The sequence below is a fragment of the Lissotriton vulgaris genome, chromosome 7, assembly GCF_964263255.1.
Source record: "Lissotriton vulgaris chromosome 7, aLisVul1.2, whole genome shotgun sequence".
In the NCBI taxonomy this organism is placed as follows: domain Eukaryota; kingdom Metazoa; phylum Chordata; class Amphibia; order Caudata; family Salamandridae; genus Lissotriton; species Lissotriton vulgaris.
In genome coordinates this window covers 1,530,456,041-1,530,475,517 of record NC_141695.1, presented here as the reverse complement: position 1 = coordinate 1,530,475,517, position 19,477 = coordinate 1,530,456,041, and the positions used below count along the sequence as shown (strand labels likewise).

The following is a 19,477-nucleotide window of genomic DNA, read 5'->3' as shown; positions in this document are numbered from 1 at the left end:
AGGAGAAATAATTACAATTTTAAAAAATGAGGGATCTAAAGTAATAAAACTGGATAAAAAGACCATAGTAAAGAAATCTGATTATGAACAAGTAATTAACAAAACCCTTAAAAATGAAGGATACAAAAAATATGAAAAAGAGCTTATTGGAAATTTAAAACCGAAAGTTGACACAACTGCTGTAATAAATAATCAAGAGGATAAAAATAGTATTAATATGGAATTACAAAGTATGCATCCAATTATCGAAGTAAATCAAATTGATCACCAAAGTGTAATACCAAATACAAAAACACAAGAAGTCCAAAAAATAACTCAGGACAATAGGCCAACAATAACTGCGGTAAAAATGCAAGGGAAATCAAATGGACATTAACGAAACAGAGACTAGAAGTCAAATAAAAATTTCTTTTGGAAAACCAGGACGAGTTTGCAATTTACCAACTGTAACTCCTACGACACAAGTACCCACCAGGATATTATCAAGCCAAAAGGTAGTAAACTCAGAAGGAGAAATAATCAGCAAGGGTAAACCGAATAAATACACCCCAGAAAGATCAATATCTAATAACAGAGTACAGAGCAGAAATACAGGTTGTGAGCCACCACAAACACAAATTTGTATAAATTCGACAGAGCTACAACAAAGAGACCCAGGAGAAATAACTCACAAACTGATTTTTGAGCCCAAATACGAAACAAAGGGCAGATCGGAAACGTTCAACATATTGAGACTGTGCAATGAGGTACTAGAACTATGCAATATTGAATCTGTAAATCATCTGGCGGTAGAATTTCTACAAATTGAAAAGAGGCCAGACATAGAGGTGACTCAAAAAACCTGGTATTCAATTGAAACAACAGCTCTGATATATTCCAAAAAAGAAGTCTTTGAATCTTGGGGCATATCGATATCATATCCAAAACGATTAAGATATCCATTTCCATTTCCATTACTATCAGATATTGTGGCCCCACATTCATCAGGATATGAGTTAAGGACCATATTGTGTTTAAGGGGGGCAAGGAGTACAACCCCCAAAAACACAGCTTTGATAGGCAAAAAGCCAGAAGAGTTAGATCAAAGTACAATAGAGTTAAAGCAACAGGCAGAAGAATTTCAAGATTGGTCATGGGTTCCTCATTTCCTGTGTCAACAACGATCCTGATGTAATTGATGGCTCTCAAAGGAAACAGCACCTAGAGATATCGGCAAGACATTCTAAGGAAACTCAAATAGCACTTTGTTCATGGAACATTCATGGTTTTAGGGAAATGGGCCATGACCCAGAGACCATAGTTTTCTTACAAGTTTTTGATATTATAATACTGCAAGAAACGTGGAATTTGACTTCAAGATCAATAGTTGGCTACGAGGATTGCCACGTCTTTGCGGAAAAAATCTGCAAGTATGGGCACCCAAGGGGGGTTTGTTTTTACACATTACAGAAAAATTAGATTGGCACATGAAAGAAATTGACATGGGCAAAAATTGGCTACAAGTAGTAAAATTGAAGAGCAAAAGCTCTGTAATCGCAAAACGACAGAGTCTGTTGATTTTAAACGTATGTATTCACCCAACCAAAAAAGAAAAGAAGGATAAACTGTCATGCCTGATAAATTTTATAACGGTCTTGCAAGCAAGTTATCAATGCAGTGGGTTAATTGTTTCAGGCGATTTTAATACAAATATTATAGGGGCTTGTTTGAAAAAAAAAGCATGTCAAAAGCTGCAAGAGGCTGGAAAAGAAAAGTATGAATTGGAAAACCTGGTTTACACTTTCTGAATGGAAAAAACTAAGGGAGACCAGCCCGCCGGCATTACCTTCTCCAGTGGGAAAAAACAATCCACAATAGATTATACAATGGTAAGCAATGACCTACTCCATTTAGTTGAATCATTTCATATTCAATCCTGTCCCGAAAGCGATCATTATCCACAAGTATTGGTTTTGCATGCGAACCGGTGTCAGAAAAAAATCACTACAACGTTAACAGACATGCCTGTTATATATAATTTAAGGAAGCTAAAATGGCGTGGTAAAAACAGCGAATTAGTTATGGGCGTAGTTTATAAATACATTGACGACAGCAGCTCGCTGAGCATCCAAACTTTGGAAGAGGCATGGGAAACATTAGGGAAACTGTTAGATAACACATTCCCGGTACTCCAAGAACGCCCAGGACCGCAAAGAAGAATGCATGAAACATGGTATAACTTTCAACTCCGTGATCAAAAAACAGAGATAGCAAGGGAGGTGAGAAAAAGAACTGTCGCTGTAAGAGCGGGCAAAATTGTAAACAATCATGAGATCAAAGAAATGAGGAAGAAATATAAGGAGAAGTGCAGAGATGCAAAAAAGGTACGTATGGAAAAACTCTGGGAGCAACAACTCTGGGCAAGTAAATTGCCAAACAGCTGCGAATTTTGGGGGATTTTATATAAATTAATTAAGGGAGCAAGAAGGTATCAAATGGCAGGAATATGCGAGGCAAATTGGGTACAACATATTGAAAATCTGTACAATCATACAACGTTTGATAAGCAATTAAGGCTGGAACGCGGCATGGAAATTTTGCTAGAGGAAGAGCAATATATAGAGAGAGGGGTCCCGGACTGGGAGAGACAGAGAAATCAAGATAACATTTATGTAAGAAAAATCAAGAACAATTTCAAGAGTGCAGTGTTGTTTATTCACAAAGTACTCAGCCTTGTTATTAGTTAAACAATTGCAAGTAAATTGTCATCAATATTCAGTTAAAGTTGTGCCCAAGGGAAAGGGGGGAAGGGTGTGCGGTGAGGGGATTTGTGTAGGATGAGAAGAGAAAATGCTTCACTTTAGTGCAAGTCAAAAGTACATTAATCATGAAAACATTACTACATTGGCTTTCCAAAGGAGCCAAACAAAATTGCCACACAGGGTCAGGTAGTTCATATAACCAAGCTTCAAAAAACAAGCTGGAACAATCCTGCTAGGGGTGGAAGCTGGTTTTGCTGGAGTTAGGCTGTTTTCTTTGCAGAGCAGCAGGTCGTGCGCCAAGATAATTAATCATGGGTCCCGTGTTGCGGGTCTCGAGCCATTGGGACGCCTGAAGCTGGCATCTACACGATCGGACAACGGCCGTTGCCGACCGTGTTACTCCTTGAGTGTATTCCCCGTACAGTAGATCAATGCAAAGTGGTACGTAGCCAATAGACAGGAGCCCGTGATTCATTTGCGCCAGCCCGTTGTGATCCACGCTTCTAGTTTGACCAGCCGACGGCTGATTGTTACAATGCACATCCATCATATGGGGTACTAGAAGTGCTCCAGGACAACTTATGGTCCATGTTTCCTTAATTACCAGTTTGCATTAATCTACTGTACGGGTAATACACTCAAGGAGTAACACGGTCGGCAACGCGGGACCCATGAATTATTACATTGGCGCACGACCTGCTGCTCTGCAAGGAAAACAGCCCAACTCCCCCCCTGTCCTGAAGAAGACCCACATTGTAAGGGAAAACATCCTATGCTTACTAGGGTTGAAACGTAGACTACCCACCCGCGAAACCAGCTTCCACCCCTAGCAGTATTGTTCCAGCTTGTTTTTTGAAGCTTTTGTCATATGAAATACCTGACCCTGTGTGACAATTTTGTTTGGCTCCTTTGGAAAGCCAATGTAGTAATGTTTTCATGATTAATGTACTTTTGACTTGCACTAAAGTGAAGAATTTTCTCTTCTCATCCTACACAAATCCCCTCATCGTACACCCTTCCCCCTTTCCCTTGGGCTCAACTTTAACTGAATATTGATGACATTTTACTTGCAATTGTTTAAATAATAACAAGGCTGAGTACTTTGTGAATAAACAACACTGTACTCTTGAAATTGTTCTTGATTTTTCTTACATAAATGTTATCTTGATTTCTCTGTCTCGCCCAGTCCGGGACCCATCTCTCTATATAAAACGTTATACCCAGGTCCCTGTGACTTAGTTTAGGTCAACCCTGTTTATCATAACGCGGAGGAAGAGCAAAGCGCACTAACTAAACCTCTATTTTTCTTGAAAAACATGCAAACTAAAGAAGATCTTAAAGAATTGTGCCCCAACAGCTCAAACTCCTTAATCAATAGCACACAATTAAAAGAAGTAATAGGAAAAATGAAAAAGAAGGGTGCAGCTGGGCCAAATGGCCTTCCGAATGCACTTTTCAAGCAAAATCCAGATTTTTGGGTCAATTACCTCACGCCGTTATTCAATCATTTGTTCTCTCAAAATAAGACCCTACAATCGTGGAAAGGGAGCATATTTCACCCCATCTATAAGGACGGAAGTAATAAAGAGCCCGGGAATTATAGGCTTGTTGCCCTGATGGACGTGGAGGCAAAACTCTATGCATCTTGCATTTTGCAAGAGCTACAAGCATGGACAGAGTTAAAAGGTATAATCCCCAAAAAGCAAACTGGTTTCAGAAAAGGAATGGGCACAAATACGAATCTAGCCCCGTTAGCAATTCTCCCGGGAAAAGCCGTACAAAAGAACACAAGACTTTTTGCGTGTTTTATAGATCTTAAATCTGCTTTTGACAGAGTCCCAAGAGAACGACTCAGGATGAAACTAAAAGAATGGGGACTTCCGCAACAACTAATTAATGCCATAGTAGCCCTCCACAACGAAACCTGGGCTAGGGTGAAGTTGGGAGATGGCAGTATTGTATCCTCCAAAATAAATATTTACAATGGCCTGAAACAGGGTTGTGTTTTGGCCCCAAGCCTCTTTAATTTGTACCTAGTAGACTTGCAAGCTTATTTGTCACAAGTAAACGGTCTTCCTCCAAATTTGGCCGAAGACCACATACAGTATCTGCAATATGCAGACGATATTGTGGTCTTAAGCCAAACTTCGATCGGCCTACAAAGAGTCATTAACCACCAGATTACATTCTTTGACCAGCAAGGATTAGAGATAAATAAGAAAAAAACTAAAGCTGTGCAATTAGCAGGACCTAATTGAGGAAAATTCACATGGTTTGCCAAAAACGAACAAATAGAGGAAGTCAGTACATATAAGTATTTGGGGATTAATTTGTGCAGAGACATGTCTTTCACTGTACAGAAAAGAGCAATAAAAGCAAAGGCCTAAACATTAATCTTTGCTTATATACAATTGAAACAAAAACTGAGTTGTCCATCTTAATGTCACCTCTTGAAAGTAATGGCCTTGCAACTACTTCCCGCACTCGCATATGGTTTAGAAATATGGCATGGCCGGGAATTTGAAGTATTAAAAGAACTTCAGGCAAAGGTGTATAAAGCTGTTTTCAACCTTACGAAAAGCGCATCACCAGCACAGATTTGTCTGGAATTCGGTCTACAAAATCAGGAATTCCAGCATCAATCAGTTTTTGTAAAACTATGCTGGAAACTTCGTTCCACAGATCCTGGTTCACTAAACAATCTTTGCTGGACCGAAATTAAAACACAGTTTGATTTGAGAAAATCTCAGTCATGGGGCGAATACTTAAAATCAGCATTGGCTGCACTAGACACACAAGAGGCATGGGATAGTAAGATGGAAAGGGCGGCATTCAATAAAGAGTGTAATAGTGCTGCAAAAATCTCTGTCCCTTTTTGAAGACAAAAGAATATTGGTAAAACGCAAACACTCCTGGTCAGTTATAAACTCTTATGTCAAACCAAAATCACAAGCTTACATAGTGACACATTTTCGATTGTTCCTAAAAAGGAGTTTTATGCTGTATTGGTTTGGAGACTATGAAACCAAGGTTTTGCGACTATCATGGAAAGGAAAATTCCAAAATGCAACTTGCCGTTTATGCAGATATCATACCGAATCTTTATGTCACTTGATGTGTGTCTGTCCCATAGTGAAAGAAGCAAGAATGAGACTTTTAAAACCAATTTTAAAAGAACTTAATATACGTACTTGTAGACAAACCGTAACTTGCTGGCTGGGGGGGGGAAATCAACTATTTTAATCTCTCAAGGGCTTAAACTACTCACCTGGATTGTCAATCTCCTACTAATAGTGGACAATACAAAAACGAGATCGGCTACAAAAGGAGTTGGAAGTCATTGCATGAATTGTAAAAAATATATATCTTCGCAATGCTTTTATACGTAATCCAATTTTTAAAATGTTGTTATCAATTATTTTTATCTTCAATATTTTGCTTTATGGTTATGATGACCAAATAAAGTTTTCTTTGACTGTGAATTGGTTGCCAGGTTTATATTCCATCATTCACCTAGTTTGTTAGTTTTGGGGAAGTAAGAGTAGACTACCAAATGCTAGAAGATCAACAAAAGTTGGTAAAGCCAATAAATCTGGCTTGCAATCTGAGTCCTGACTAAAACATCAAAACAGCCTACTGCACTAAAAAAAAACAGTATTGGTGAAGCCAATATTCTGGGTTTATTGTGTTTATGCATGTGACTTGAGCAATTAGAGTGATACACATGGAAAGGACAGAGAGGGGATAAGGTTGTAAAACAGCCCCTCGTGCAGTTCAATGCAAGCACTGGAGTAGAGGTGGAAGGATATATATCTATAGGTGAGAGATGAATACTCCAATGAGCAGAGTCAAGACGTGATTGATAAAAGTCTCACGCAAATGGCTGAAAGAGACTGGTCAAAAAGAGACAAAAGTTGAATGGGGCAGACCCAAGCCAACCCCTATCTATTTTAAAAATAGTGTTGTTTGACAACTGCGCTGTCAACCCCCAGACGTAACAAGCATTGGCATAGCCAATAGGTCTCGCCTTTTGGACCATATTAGTGTCTAGCCATGCAACAGTTGATTTTGTTGCACCAAGGATATTGTGCTGGATAACTAAACACTTATAAGATCCCAAAGGCGAGACCTATTGGCTATGCCAAAGCTTGTTCGAACGGGGAGGGGGCAATGTACCCCTCGCCAGCTGATTTCAGCCCAGGAGACCTCATCCCACGGGACCCAGACTCTAGTGTGGATGCCCTCATCCCACCAAGGCCACCCACTTTGTAGTGTTAGGGACCGCAGGGGGAGTTCAACATACAACAGTTGGTGCCCAAACAGTGTGGTGCATAGCTTTGAGTCATGCAACGCATAGACGGGGTGGAGAACCTAGCTGTTATTCAGGCCTGGTGTTCAACCCACCACAGATGGCAATCACCACCCGAGCAAGTAATAACAATCTACTTATAATCTTCACTTTTACCTTGAATTTTTCAGTACATTTTAGTTTTTTTTAATCATATATTCCACGCAGTCACCGGTCCTGTGGTCAATCCACCACAGGCGACTAACCCCAGCTGCATGCAGCCTTCAGCATGAGCATTAGGGATTGGCTGTAGGGGCACACAATCCACCGCATGCTGCCAAACCCCACTGCCCATTGCATTTGGATAGCCAAATGGAGTCTGCCTACCAGCAGTGGTTCAAAAAATCCATAGAGATTCATGATCACTTGCTGGACACCCCCCACCCCAGTAGGGTTTGTGGACCCAGTACTGGATTCACAAACTCTACGGCTGGTTCAACAGGGGTACCAGGGATCTTGTTTGTATTATTAAATACAAAAATGCCTCATTTAAACAGATTCCTTAACTCTTTCAATTTAGTCTGCGGATGTTTCTAAGCCATTCATGGACTAACAGATCAAATATTGCTACCTTTTTAACCTCTTCAAGCTTATCCCAAATATTTTGGAATGCTTATTTCTCAAAAACGAATGAGCTGATTTACACCAAATGAAAAAGGCACTTCCTTGAGTAAAGTTCAACTTTCATGCCAAGTTTAATGCAATTCTAATAGCCATGTCTTCTGTGGAGGAGAGCAGATATTACTATAGCCGTTTTTTACCACACATCACAATCCCTGATGGAGCTGCATGAACCTGAAATGCCGACCCCAAAAGTGGAGGATTTTTTTAATGTTTCATGCAGATTCTGCGAACAGTGCCAAAGTTATTAAGAAAACAAAAAAGTATTTTCGGTGCAAATATATAGTTACTGCAAGGTCTGTGAAGGAAAAACGGTGTAATGTTATCAGGATTTGTTTTAACTCAGTAGCAACGACAAATAAAACTTACTTGTATTCATAATCATCAACAGACTGGGGAATTCGGGCTGTGGAAGAAAGATACAGAGATAATTAATGACATAAAAAATTGTTTAGAGAAAGTAATATGTGGATATGTCTTAAGGCAGACTTTTTTGCCCCCTCCTGCCAGAGTTCTTCAGATGACCCAGGGCTCTGCCACGGAGAAGCAGTCTCAAAATAACATGGTTTGGCTAAAGTTTAAAACTTTTTCACAGCTGCATGTTTTCTATCTTGCAATGTCTGCATCTTTCCCCACGAAGGAAAGTACTCCTTACAAGCCAAGGTGACATTAGAGGAGGATTATGTGTATGAAAGAGGTCATTCTAGGGCTGGGCTCTTTTGGAGCACCGATGTGTGTGGGAGTGGAGATTGAATATCTACTCGGCTCCTTCCCTGTTATCTTAGTATAGGGAGATCCCCTCATGATTAGACCATTATGTACTGACAGAGCAGGACATGTGTATATGAGGGAAGAAGTTCTTAAATTAATGACCATTGGAAAGTCAAATCTCTCTTTCATGTCAGTGTTTGACCTTCCCTATGAGAATAGGTCCTTAAGAAAAATAAGCAAAGATATGTAATGAAAGCAGAGAAAATACTTACTGGGTGCGCCTTCTCGACAATGGATACATAAAGCTGTAGTGATGATGATAGGGAGAACAAGAACGAAGGCCCACATAATAAATACAGGATCCATCTCGATGCCTAGAGCCTAAAAGGAAAGAAACAAAACTAAGCAATCAAACATGGCAATGACTCACAAAGTGCTAATTATTTTAGCCACGCATTGTAATGAGTCATCAAAAACTGGAGAAAATCAAGAAAATAATAATAGGAAAACAAACTAAACAGATAACAATCAAGAGGCAAAATTGCAATTGCTGATATAAAAAACAAAAAACACGGCCTTCTTTAACAAGAGCAAGGCAAAATCAGACAATCCAAAGATTAGAAAACTACAAATGCTCAACAACACATATACAACAAAAAAGAACAGTCAAAGGGGAAAGACAATAGACTGATGGCTATTCACCAAACAGAGAAAATACAAAAGACCAACAGCAGACACAAAACTATGATTAATCAACAAGAGTGAAACACACAATACGTACTAAACAAGCATAGGTCTCACATTTGTGAGAGTTAAAGCTATTGGCGTTGTAAATTACAATGCCGTTTACCCATGTGTTTTTGTTTTAATTGTAGTGGATGTATGTGGTTTGGACTGGAATTATGTGGGTTGAATTGGAATTGTTAGCTGTGGAATTGTGTGGTGTTTAGTGTATTTGTGGAGATGGTATTATGTGACACGGTGAAGAGATAGGGGTGAGAGCTGCACAGAATAAATAGACAGGAAGATAGAGAGGGATAGCTAATTTGTGCTCAAAGCGGTGAATTAACTCTAGACAGAGGAGCACAAAGAGTATGTGAGAAAGAGAGAGAAGGGGGGAGCAGGCTGCAGATGTATAAAGAGGGAGCGCCTGTGTATGCAGAAGAGACCCTGAGAAGAGGAAGAAAGTGCGGGTATGAGGATGGAAATGATAAAAGGGCACAAGAAAGAAATTGTGCTTGAAGAACTGAAGTGAACTAATATGAAAGTGGTGGGAGGAGTATGTGAGAAAGCGAGAGAGACGTGTGAGAGAGGTGTGAGAGAGAGCACGAGAGAGAGAGGGAAAGGATGACGCCTTCCACTCTAAACCATTGAGTATATGAGCACACATCTCGATTCTGTCAGTGGGGTAATGTGTGAGTTTGCATTCATCTTTGTGTGCTTGCGTTGTTTACTATCACTACATCGCGTTATAAAGGTATAGCCACCCGAGTCTATGGTGAAACTGCAGACTGTTAAACATTGGTAGTGAGTATATATAAAGTGAGAATTGAGAACAAACATGCTGGTTTTGGAGAATATCTGCAGGATATGTGCACACCGATATTAAGTATACATAGTCAGCCCTTGCCCCCATAGTGCATCCATTGTACTTGTACACACAAGAAACAAGATGACATGCAGATAGCACATATACACTAAAAGTTGTCCTTACACGGGAAGTATACACTGCATGCACACAGTGCAAGTACGTACGCACCCGAATTGTGATCACAATGTTGTTAGTATACACTGAAAGTTAAAGCTAACACAGTGCGGGGAATGAGATTTTGATATCAACTTATGATCAATTTAATAACTTATCTCATTCGAAAATTTTGGATCGCTTGATATCTGTCATTGAGTAAAAGACAAACCCCGCATAGGTTAGATAAACCCCATTAACTGACGCCACTCTGAAGAACCACTTACAACTGATAAAGTTTTGAAAGTTTTATATAAGTTAAATTTATATACAAATACAATCCTTTTCAGGATAAATCTCAAAGGGTATACAAGAGAATACAAAATCAATTCCAGAATCAACAAATTAAAGCATCGATGTGAAGTGGTTCCCTTGCGTCATCTACAGAAAGAGAAAAGTATCAAGTTAAATCTGTCCCTACTCTATACTAGGTGACATCCCTACTTCGCAAGTTCCTAACCTAAAAAGGTGTCAGCAGTTTGATTTCCAAAGAAGTTCAAACTCTCTTAGCCTCTAAAGGTAACTTTAAGTTTAAGAAGCAGTACCCTTGCTGCCTACCCATCCGCTCTCTAAGGGTCCTCGGCCTACTGCTCTCTTGCGCTCTGATCTCTCTCAGCGCATCTGCTCAAGTCATCTACCCTTCGCCCTTCGCTCTGTTCTCGGTCTGAGCAATTCGCTATCTTCTCCCCGGGGTACTGTCCCTAAAATACACAATCACAGTGTGGGTGGAACGCCCCTTCGACGCCCACCACGGACTTTCCCCGTGAGGTCATCTTCTAGCTTTTTCCTTGCTTCGTCTCTTTCGCCGTCCGTTAAGTTGACCTTTCTCCTCCGATGTCATCTTCGTCTTCTTGCTGTTGACTTCATTCAATTTTACAATTGACACTTTCAGAACTTAAGTTCATAACCTCAGCAGAACCCTAATCTTTATAGTTATGTATATAACCTTTCTTGGTCCTGTGAATGGATTTCTCAAAACAACTCTCAAATTCCAAGCGCTTCTTATCACGTTTAGACCATAAACTTCGTCCAGCGTTGTCATCTTAAATCTAGCAAACACTAGACTCCTTGGCTCGCACGTTCACATCAAGACTATTCACGACTCCTGTGAGCCCACTAAATTACAGCCAGCGGACTACACTCCTGCGAACCCTTGGTCAGTCAGGTTAAAATCACAAATGACCTAAACCCTTCTAACATTTCTTACAAGAAGCCTTCTACACAGTATAACCTTTAACACACATTTATATATCTATTCGTATTTAGCAAATCCTTTTCGAATAAGCGAATACATCGTACATAGAATTACATAGAGTATAACTTTATATTCTCATTGGTTACATCGCCGTATATGCTCTCTGCACATTTCTCCATGTTACACTTCACGCGGTTTCTCCATTTAAAGTTACACACATACATGAATTCTACTTTGCACGTTCTACATTTCATAAGCATTTCTACACATTACTACATTAGCCCACTACGTATACGGCCTTCTAAATCTAATACATTTTCTAACGTGAATACAGTTACATTTCCTATATTACTTTTGATTATATCGGTTAGTTCTATGCTGTAAGTGTCAACTTCATGTTCCAATATACATTTCATTCCCACGTTTATACAATGTGCTTGTGAATATGGCTCATGCATATTTTTTTATTCAAATTTGCGCTCTCTCAGTCCCCCCTTTGATGACTTCTAGGAGTCATCACTAAATGCAATTTGAATAACTTCCTTACACAGAACTAGTTACAACATTCCCTCTTTTCATCGCTTCGAGAGCTCTTAAACTTTTGTACTGTTGATCTTGTAAAGCAGCTAATCTCCTTTCTTGCTCTCTCATGGATCTTTGTAACCGGTTCGACCTATACCATTTATACACTTTCACTAACCCTAATATTGTGATTATGCAAATTAATATTATCAACACAGGTTTTAATATATACCATATTATGCTTTTACCAAGGTTGGCAAACCAACTCCCAACCTTTCCTACTCCATGACTGACTTTTTCCCAAACGTTTATTTTTGATAAGTCTTCGATCTCTTGATGAATCTGTGTAATGTTGCTTATGACTTTCTCAAGTGGTTTTGAATTATCAGGAATATAAGTACAACATTCCTGAACCTTCAAAGCCTTGCAAACTCCGCCTTCTTTTGCTAGCAGTACATCTAAAGCAAGTCGGTTCTGAAGAACCATTGCTCTAATCGACTGCATCTCTCCTTCTACTAACATTAATGACCTTGCAGTGCTTGCAGATAATCTATCTACAACTGTAGCCAGTCTCCTAATCTTAACATCGTTAAGTATCAAACCTAACATAGGAAACATCGCTCCAAATACATCTCCTACTACTTCTGCATCTCCTACTTCCCTTTTCGCTCTCATCGAAGCCTTTCCTTCTATTATCGCTATATCCTTTGCATGATATATTTTGGGGAAAACAATTGCCAAGTAACACGAACCATACCAATTGTCAGGTAGTTTTACATAGGCATTTCTTCCACATACAAAATACACATTCGGAATAGCTTGCATCCCTTTCATGAAATCTTTCGTATAGTACTCTAATCTAAAAGCATGTTCGCAATTTACTTCACCTACAAATACATTCTCATAATACGTCTTGCTTCGAGTTAAACATAACTTTCCTTTCTGCGTTCTATCCAAAGCTATTGGACCATTGCTACCTTTCTTCTTATGTGCCTTCTCTTCTTCGGTCCAATCTGTTTTCCACTGTCCTGACATTTTCAGAATCTTCTGTCTTCTGTATCTGTCGTCTACTTGTCCTATAAACTTTTTCTCAACCTCTGACACTTTGCAAGTTAGATTATTTCTGCGTGCGTATGAAGTATCTAATGTATCCCAAGGAAGAAAGAATTTGGCTAATCTATCCTCCTTTTTGTAATAGTCCCACTTATTCATTTGTTTATAATTCGGAACTTCAGGCAGTACCGAATCATAATTTGAAAAGTAGTACTCAAATCCTTCTCTACCATAAAATATACTAAGCAGTAAACTACATGTTATCCCATAAGTCAGTGGGAGATGATGATATCTAATGCCTTCGTCTACAGAAGCCGGCAATTGCATACACACATAGCAATCTTTGGCCTCCATGGCATCGATATACTCGTACAACAATTTGGCATATGCATTTGACCTAAAGTTTCCCTGTGACTCGTCTACGTGTAGTCTACGAGCTTCATCTGCCAGTAACGCCTTTTCACGGATGACATTGCTCTCCTCCTTCTTCCCAACAAGAGCAGGTCTCAAAGTCGTTACAGGTTTTACATCTGCTGTTTCTTTATCGCTCTCATGTCCTATTATGTATGATATTGTCACTACTGTAATTATGAGAAAAATTACTACCGTTATAAGTGTACCTATTATATATTTAGCTTTTCGGTTTGGGTTGCCGTTCTCCATGTTATCAAACTGCGTAGCTCCTTCCTTTGCGAAAAGTTTTTCTTTTCCAGTCTTTGTTGGCTTTATTTGCTTTCTCAGTCTGTAAAGTGCTCTTTATCAAAAAAAGTCTCTTTTCGCAACCAATGTCTTTTCTCTTTAGCAACAGACAACCCTAACCCTTCTCCGTCCTCTAAATGTTATCCCTAATTTTATTCTTCTTTCCACTCGGCGCTAGGTTATCTTCTTCTTTATAGCTTATATACAAAAGTCTTTTATGCATCTACAATAATTCTCGTACCTGCAGCTTTCACAACAATTTCCAATAACTCAAAACGAATGACTTTTTCTTCTTCTTCCGGAATTTGATGACCAAAAGTTGGAAACTGTAATCTATTTAGCACTAGATCTTGAATTTGACTCAAATATGGGGGTATGGGAAGTGTGAAAGTCAGTAATCCCTCAGTCTCGAGTCCAGGCGTCAACATCCATATCTCCACTGCCACAAATGGATCGTGATCGATTACTTTCACTTTCTTCACTCTCCCAGATTTCTGTCCCCAAGACATCTGCTAGATAAGTCCACTCTGGGGTGGCGTACCTTCTGCAGGGCACACGTACCCTTCTCGATCTTCTTGGACTTTCAGTTCCTGAGTCTGTAGTTTCCTCTTCCTGATCCGATTCTTCAGCGATCGGGACAAGAGCTCTTTCTTGATCTGCTTTTAAGCTTGGCCTTCTCCTTCTCTCCGGCCAACTAGCTTCGTCACTCCTTGTCCTCCCGCTTCTTGTTCTTGGACTTGTCTCTTGGTCACTTTCTGCTTGATCAGTATCTGATTCGATCTCCCAATTACTCTCTTCTCCTGAGACGACTTCGGTCCCACTGGTGTCCTGACCTTCGTCGACCTGTTCCGTCTCAGTCTCAGCCTCTTTGATCACCTCCACAGCTTGGCTTTCCCCCTCTGTGGCTTCTCCGCTTTCCGCCGGATTTTCATCCGAGAGAGTAGCTGTTTCTTCTAGAGGTGTTGGCACTCTTCGGGTGTGTGAGGCATGTATCCAGTTTGGCAAACCTCCACACTTTACTGCAGTATTCGTCACAAGTATGACTTGAAACGGTCCTCTCCAGCGCACGTCTAAGCAGTTCTTCCTGACGTGTTTTTTCACCAAAACCCAGTCCCCCGGACTCAGGTCATGGCACAAATCTTGTGCTGATGGAACCTCTGCAGCCTGGACCTGGAGGGACACAGAATTAACGGCATCAGATAGTCCCTTACAGTAGTCCAAGATCAAATCGTCTGTGATGTTCACTAGTGCTGCAGTCGGAACCGATGGCAATCTCATGGCTCTCCCCATTAGCACTTCATGAGGAGAGAGACCTGTTCTCCTATCTGGTGTGCTACGTATGCTCATAAGAACCACTGGAAGTGCGTCTGGCCAACTCAGGGATGTTGCTGAACAAACTTTGGCAAGTCTGGACTTGATTGTACTGCTGATTTGCTCTACAATCCCTGAAGCTTCTGGTCGATAGCTGCAGTGTAACTTCTGATCGATACTCAAAGCTGAGCATAACATCTTCACTAGTTCGCTGTTAAAATGAGTTCCTCTGTCCGATTCCAAAGAGGATGGCACTCCAAACCTCGGTATTAACTCTCTAAGTAACAATTTTGCTACTGTAAGTGTATTGCACCTACGTGTAGGGTAAGCCTCAACCCATCTAGAAAATATACAAACAATCACTAAAACGTATCTGAGTCTATTGCATTTAGGCATTTCTATGAAGTCAAGCTGCATTCTATTGAAAGGCCCCCCAGACCTCCCAATATGACTCAGTGTGACTGGTGTTCTCTTTCCTACGTTTAGTTGCTGACAGATCGCACAGCGCTGACACACTGCTTCTGCCGCTACTCTAAACTTTGGGTTAAACCACGTTTGTCTGAAAACTCTCACCATAGCATCTCTACCTATGTGCGCTGATCCATGCATTTTCCTTGCCATTGGACTAACAAATTCGTTCGGTAAAACTGCTCTCCCATCTGCAGATATCCAGAAATTCATCTCACTTCTAGAACAACCAGCTGTTTCCCAACTCTTTTTCTCATCATCTGGTGCATTTTCCTGAACACTCCTTAGTTCATCCCACGTATCTACAGTATCCAACAACATTGTCAATTCAGTTCTTTCTTGGATTCCCCCCACCTTTACATCAGTGTGAGAATATCCCTGTTCTGCGCAGTAACGCGCTACTTCATCCGCATAGCGGTTACCTTGTGATACAAAATCTAGATTTTTTGTATGCGCAGCACATTTGACAACTGCAATGGCTGCTGGACCTTGCAATGCCTCTAACAATAATCTCACGAATTCTCCATTCCTAATTGGAGAACCCGAGGAGGTCATGTAACCTCTTTGAGACCATAACTGCCCGTAATCGTGAACTACCCCGAAACCATACTGGCTATCGGTGTATATGGTGACTCGAATTTTGTTACCTGCTAAACAAGCACGCGTCAAAGCAACAATTTCAGCTACCTGAGCGGAGTGTACTCCTTCCAGGCAAGCGGCTTCTATTACTCTCGTAATTGTGCAAACTGCATAAGCTGCTCTCAGCTGACCGATATCGTCTCTTACACATGAACCATCAACAAAGAATATTTCATCGGGGTCAGTCAATGGCTCATCCACGATATCTGGTCTCGGTTTGGTGCATAGTTCAGTCACATCAAGGCAATCATAGTCTGTACAAATTTCATCATCTATCGCATTTGGAAGTGGCATCAAAGTTGCAGGATTCAAGACGGAGCATCTTTTCAGGGTCACATTCTCGGCAGCCAGTATGACTTGCTCATAGCGTGTGAGCCTGCTATTCGTCAGATGCTGAGTCTTAGTCCTGGTCATTAACAATTCTACAGAATGCGGTACGTACACCACTAACTGATGTCCCATTACCACGCTTTCAGAACGTTCAATGCTGACACCCGTTGCAGCTACGGACTTGAGACATCCGGGCAACGCTGCGGCTACTGGATCTAATGTAGCCGAAAAATACGCAACTGGCCTACGCGCATCTCCATGTATCTGGGCTAAAACGGCTAACGCGCATCCCTCTCTTTCGCAGCAGTAAAGCAAAAATGGTTTTGTGTAATCAGGCATTCCTAAAGCCGGGGCACGACATAAGTCCTCCCTCAGCTGCAAAAACGCCATCAAACAATCTTTGTCCCATGGTACCGGATCACTTACTCCTTTGTGCGTCAGTTGTAATAACGGTTTTGCCTTCAGTGAGAAGTTGGCTATCCACTGTCGACAATAACCGACCATACCTAGAAACATCCTGACTTCTCTTTGTGTTGTAGGCGCGTTCATTTTCATGATCGCCTCTATTCTGTCTGGAGACACCTTCCGTTTTCCCTTTTCAATCCTATGGCCCAAGTATTGCACCTCAGTCATACAATATTGCAATTTGCTTGGAGACACCTTGTGTCCGTTCTCGGCCAAGTGATTTAGCAAGGTTATGGTGTCTACCCTGCAAGCTTCCTCAGTTTCTGACGCAACTAGGAGGTCGTCTATGTACTGGACTAGAACCGAGTTCTTGGGCAGTACTAGACTCTCAAGATTTCTCTTCAGCAGCTGGTTAAAGATCGATGGGCTTTCTGTATACCCCTGAGGGATACGACACCATGTTAAAACGCGATCTTCCAGCTTAAAAGCGAAAAGATACTGACTCTCTTCATCTAAAGGAATCGAAAAGAAAGCCTGGCACAAATCTATCACAGTAAACCATTCAGCTTGGAACGGTATCTGAAATAATATCACTGATGGATTTGGTACCACTGGACAACATGAGACAACAATATTATTAATCTTTCGAAGATCCTGCACTATTCTGTATTTCCCACTAGGCTTCTGTAAACCCATAATCGGGGAGTTACATGGACTTCCCACGATCTCCTTCAGTATTCCCTGTTTAATCATGGATTCGATCACAGGCTTTATTCCTGCAATCGTCTCCGGAGTCAACTTGTATTGTGGTGTTCTTGGATATTCGGCATTAAGTCTTACCAAGATCTTTACTGGTTCTACTCCTTTGATCAATCCTATTTCTTCTCCAGTAAAATCCCACACTTCAGCTGACACTTTCTCCCTCAAATCCTGTGGAAGCTCCTCCGCTGTTAAGGTAGGATATAGTTCCACGCACTCCTGCGAGTTTACAACCTTAAAATCGGCATCCTCATCATTGGTCTGCACTTCTACTCCTTCAGGTGTGCAATGTATTGTGCAATTCAGTTTACACAACAGATCTCTTCCTAGCAAACACACAGGGCTAGAATCACAGATCACAAACTGATGTTCGTCACTGTAATTCCCTATCTTTACTGACACTGGTTCGGTCAGAGGATTCGTCATCCTTTTGTTTGCGACTCCTACCACCTGAATCGTCTCTCCCGATATTGGCAGACCTGGGACTACCACTGATCTCAGCGTGGATCGAGTGGCCCCCGTATCCACCAAAAAGGTTGTAGGACATCCAGCTACTTCAGCCTCTACGTATGGTCCCCGCTGATCTACTTCCAGGGCTGCACCTAGGGTACAGTCTTCCTCCCTATTTACTCGTTGCCCTGTAAGAGGATCAACGTAGTAGCATTCCTCTCCTCCTAAAGATTGCTCTTAAACTCTTAAAACACTTCATTTTTGATAATCTACAATTTTCCCTTATTAATTCTCTTCCTTGTTTATGTCCCGATGACAACCACCAACCAATCCCTACGCGGCTCTCGCTATCTCAGCGCGACTCTACGCTGACGTCTGACAAACTAACCAATCTCAGCGCGGTTCTATGCTGACGTCACTCGCTCCCTCTGCAGCAGTTCTCCTTCTTTCTCAACTCGTCTCACGATCTTGCATGCGTTTTCATTCATACGCTGAAAAATGACTACTTCCGTCCAAGCGATCACTTTTCTCTGACTGTACGGCCACAGTCTAACTGTAATTGTCACCTCAACTGACGAAACGCCTTCCCTCACGGTCAGACGATCGCCTCAACTGATAGGTTACTTACACACAGTAAACGTACGACCAGCGTCCGCTACTCATTCACTCACTCTTACGCTCCCCCTATCATCGGTCTGTCGGGCGATCAATGGTACCTCATGACCCCCTTTCAATGGTTGACAAATTACTCTGGGTGTTCGATACACCCGAACCACTTAAGCTCTCCTTGAACCTAAGATTTTATCCGGTTGCGCGCGCTCACAACCTTCCCTCAATCACACTACAGGCATTCAACTCCGCTTGACATTACAACACAGGTACAACATAAAATACCGCAATCTTACAACGCATGACCCTTATACTCACTCTCGACCGACTCTGCTGCTTTTCTTTCCATACACCGTCAGCACCGTCTTCGGCAGGGATTCTTCTTCTGGTCGTCGATGACTAGGGACCTTGGGGTAATCTAGACCTAACCTAGGTTGACTTCCTCAAGAAGAAAACCATCCTCTGCTACCAACTGCGGGGAATGAGATTTTGATATCAACTTATGATCAATTTAATAACTTATCTCATTCGAAAATTTTGGATCGCTTGATATCTGTCATTGAGTAAAAGACAAACCCCGCATAGGTTAGATAAACCCCATTAACTGACGCCACTCTGAAGAACCACTTACAACTGATAAAGTTTTGAAAGTTTTATATAAGTTAAATTTATATACAAATACAATCCTTTTCAGGATAAATCTCAAAGGGTATACAAGAGAATACAAAATCAATTCCAGAATCAACAAATTAAAGCATCGATGTGAAGTGGTTCCCTTGCGTCATCTACAGAAAGAGAAAAGTATCAAGTTAAATCTGTCCCTACTCTATACTAGGTGACATCCCTACTTCGCAAGTTCCTAACCTAAAAAG

At 41.0% G+C, this 19,477-nt stretch overlaps 1 protein-coding gene across 3 annotated transcripts in view; it reads right to left on the bottom strand.

Moving 5' to 3' along the window:
* Positions 1-19,477, bottom strand: part of LAT (linker for activation of T cells) — a 428,981-nt gene that overhangs the window by 271,413 nt on the left and 138,091 nt on the right. For all 3 annotated transcript variants that reach the window (XM_086932412.1, XM_086932414.1, XM_086932413.1), the window contains exons 2-3: positions 8,694-8,802; positions 8,080-8,116 (exon numbers count right to left, since the gene is read on the bottom strand). In XM_086932412.1, the coding sequence (XP_086788538.1) occupies positions 8,080-8,116; positions 8,694-8,787 (131 nt within the window). In that variant the 5' untranslated portion in view covers positions 8,788-8,802. The remainder of the gene's footprint in view (positions 1-8,079; positions 8,117-8,693; positions 8,803-19,477) is intronic.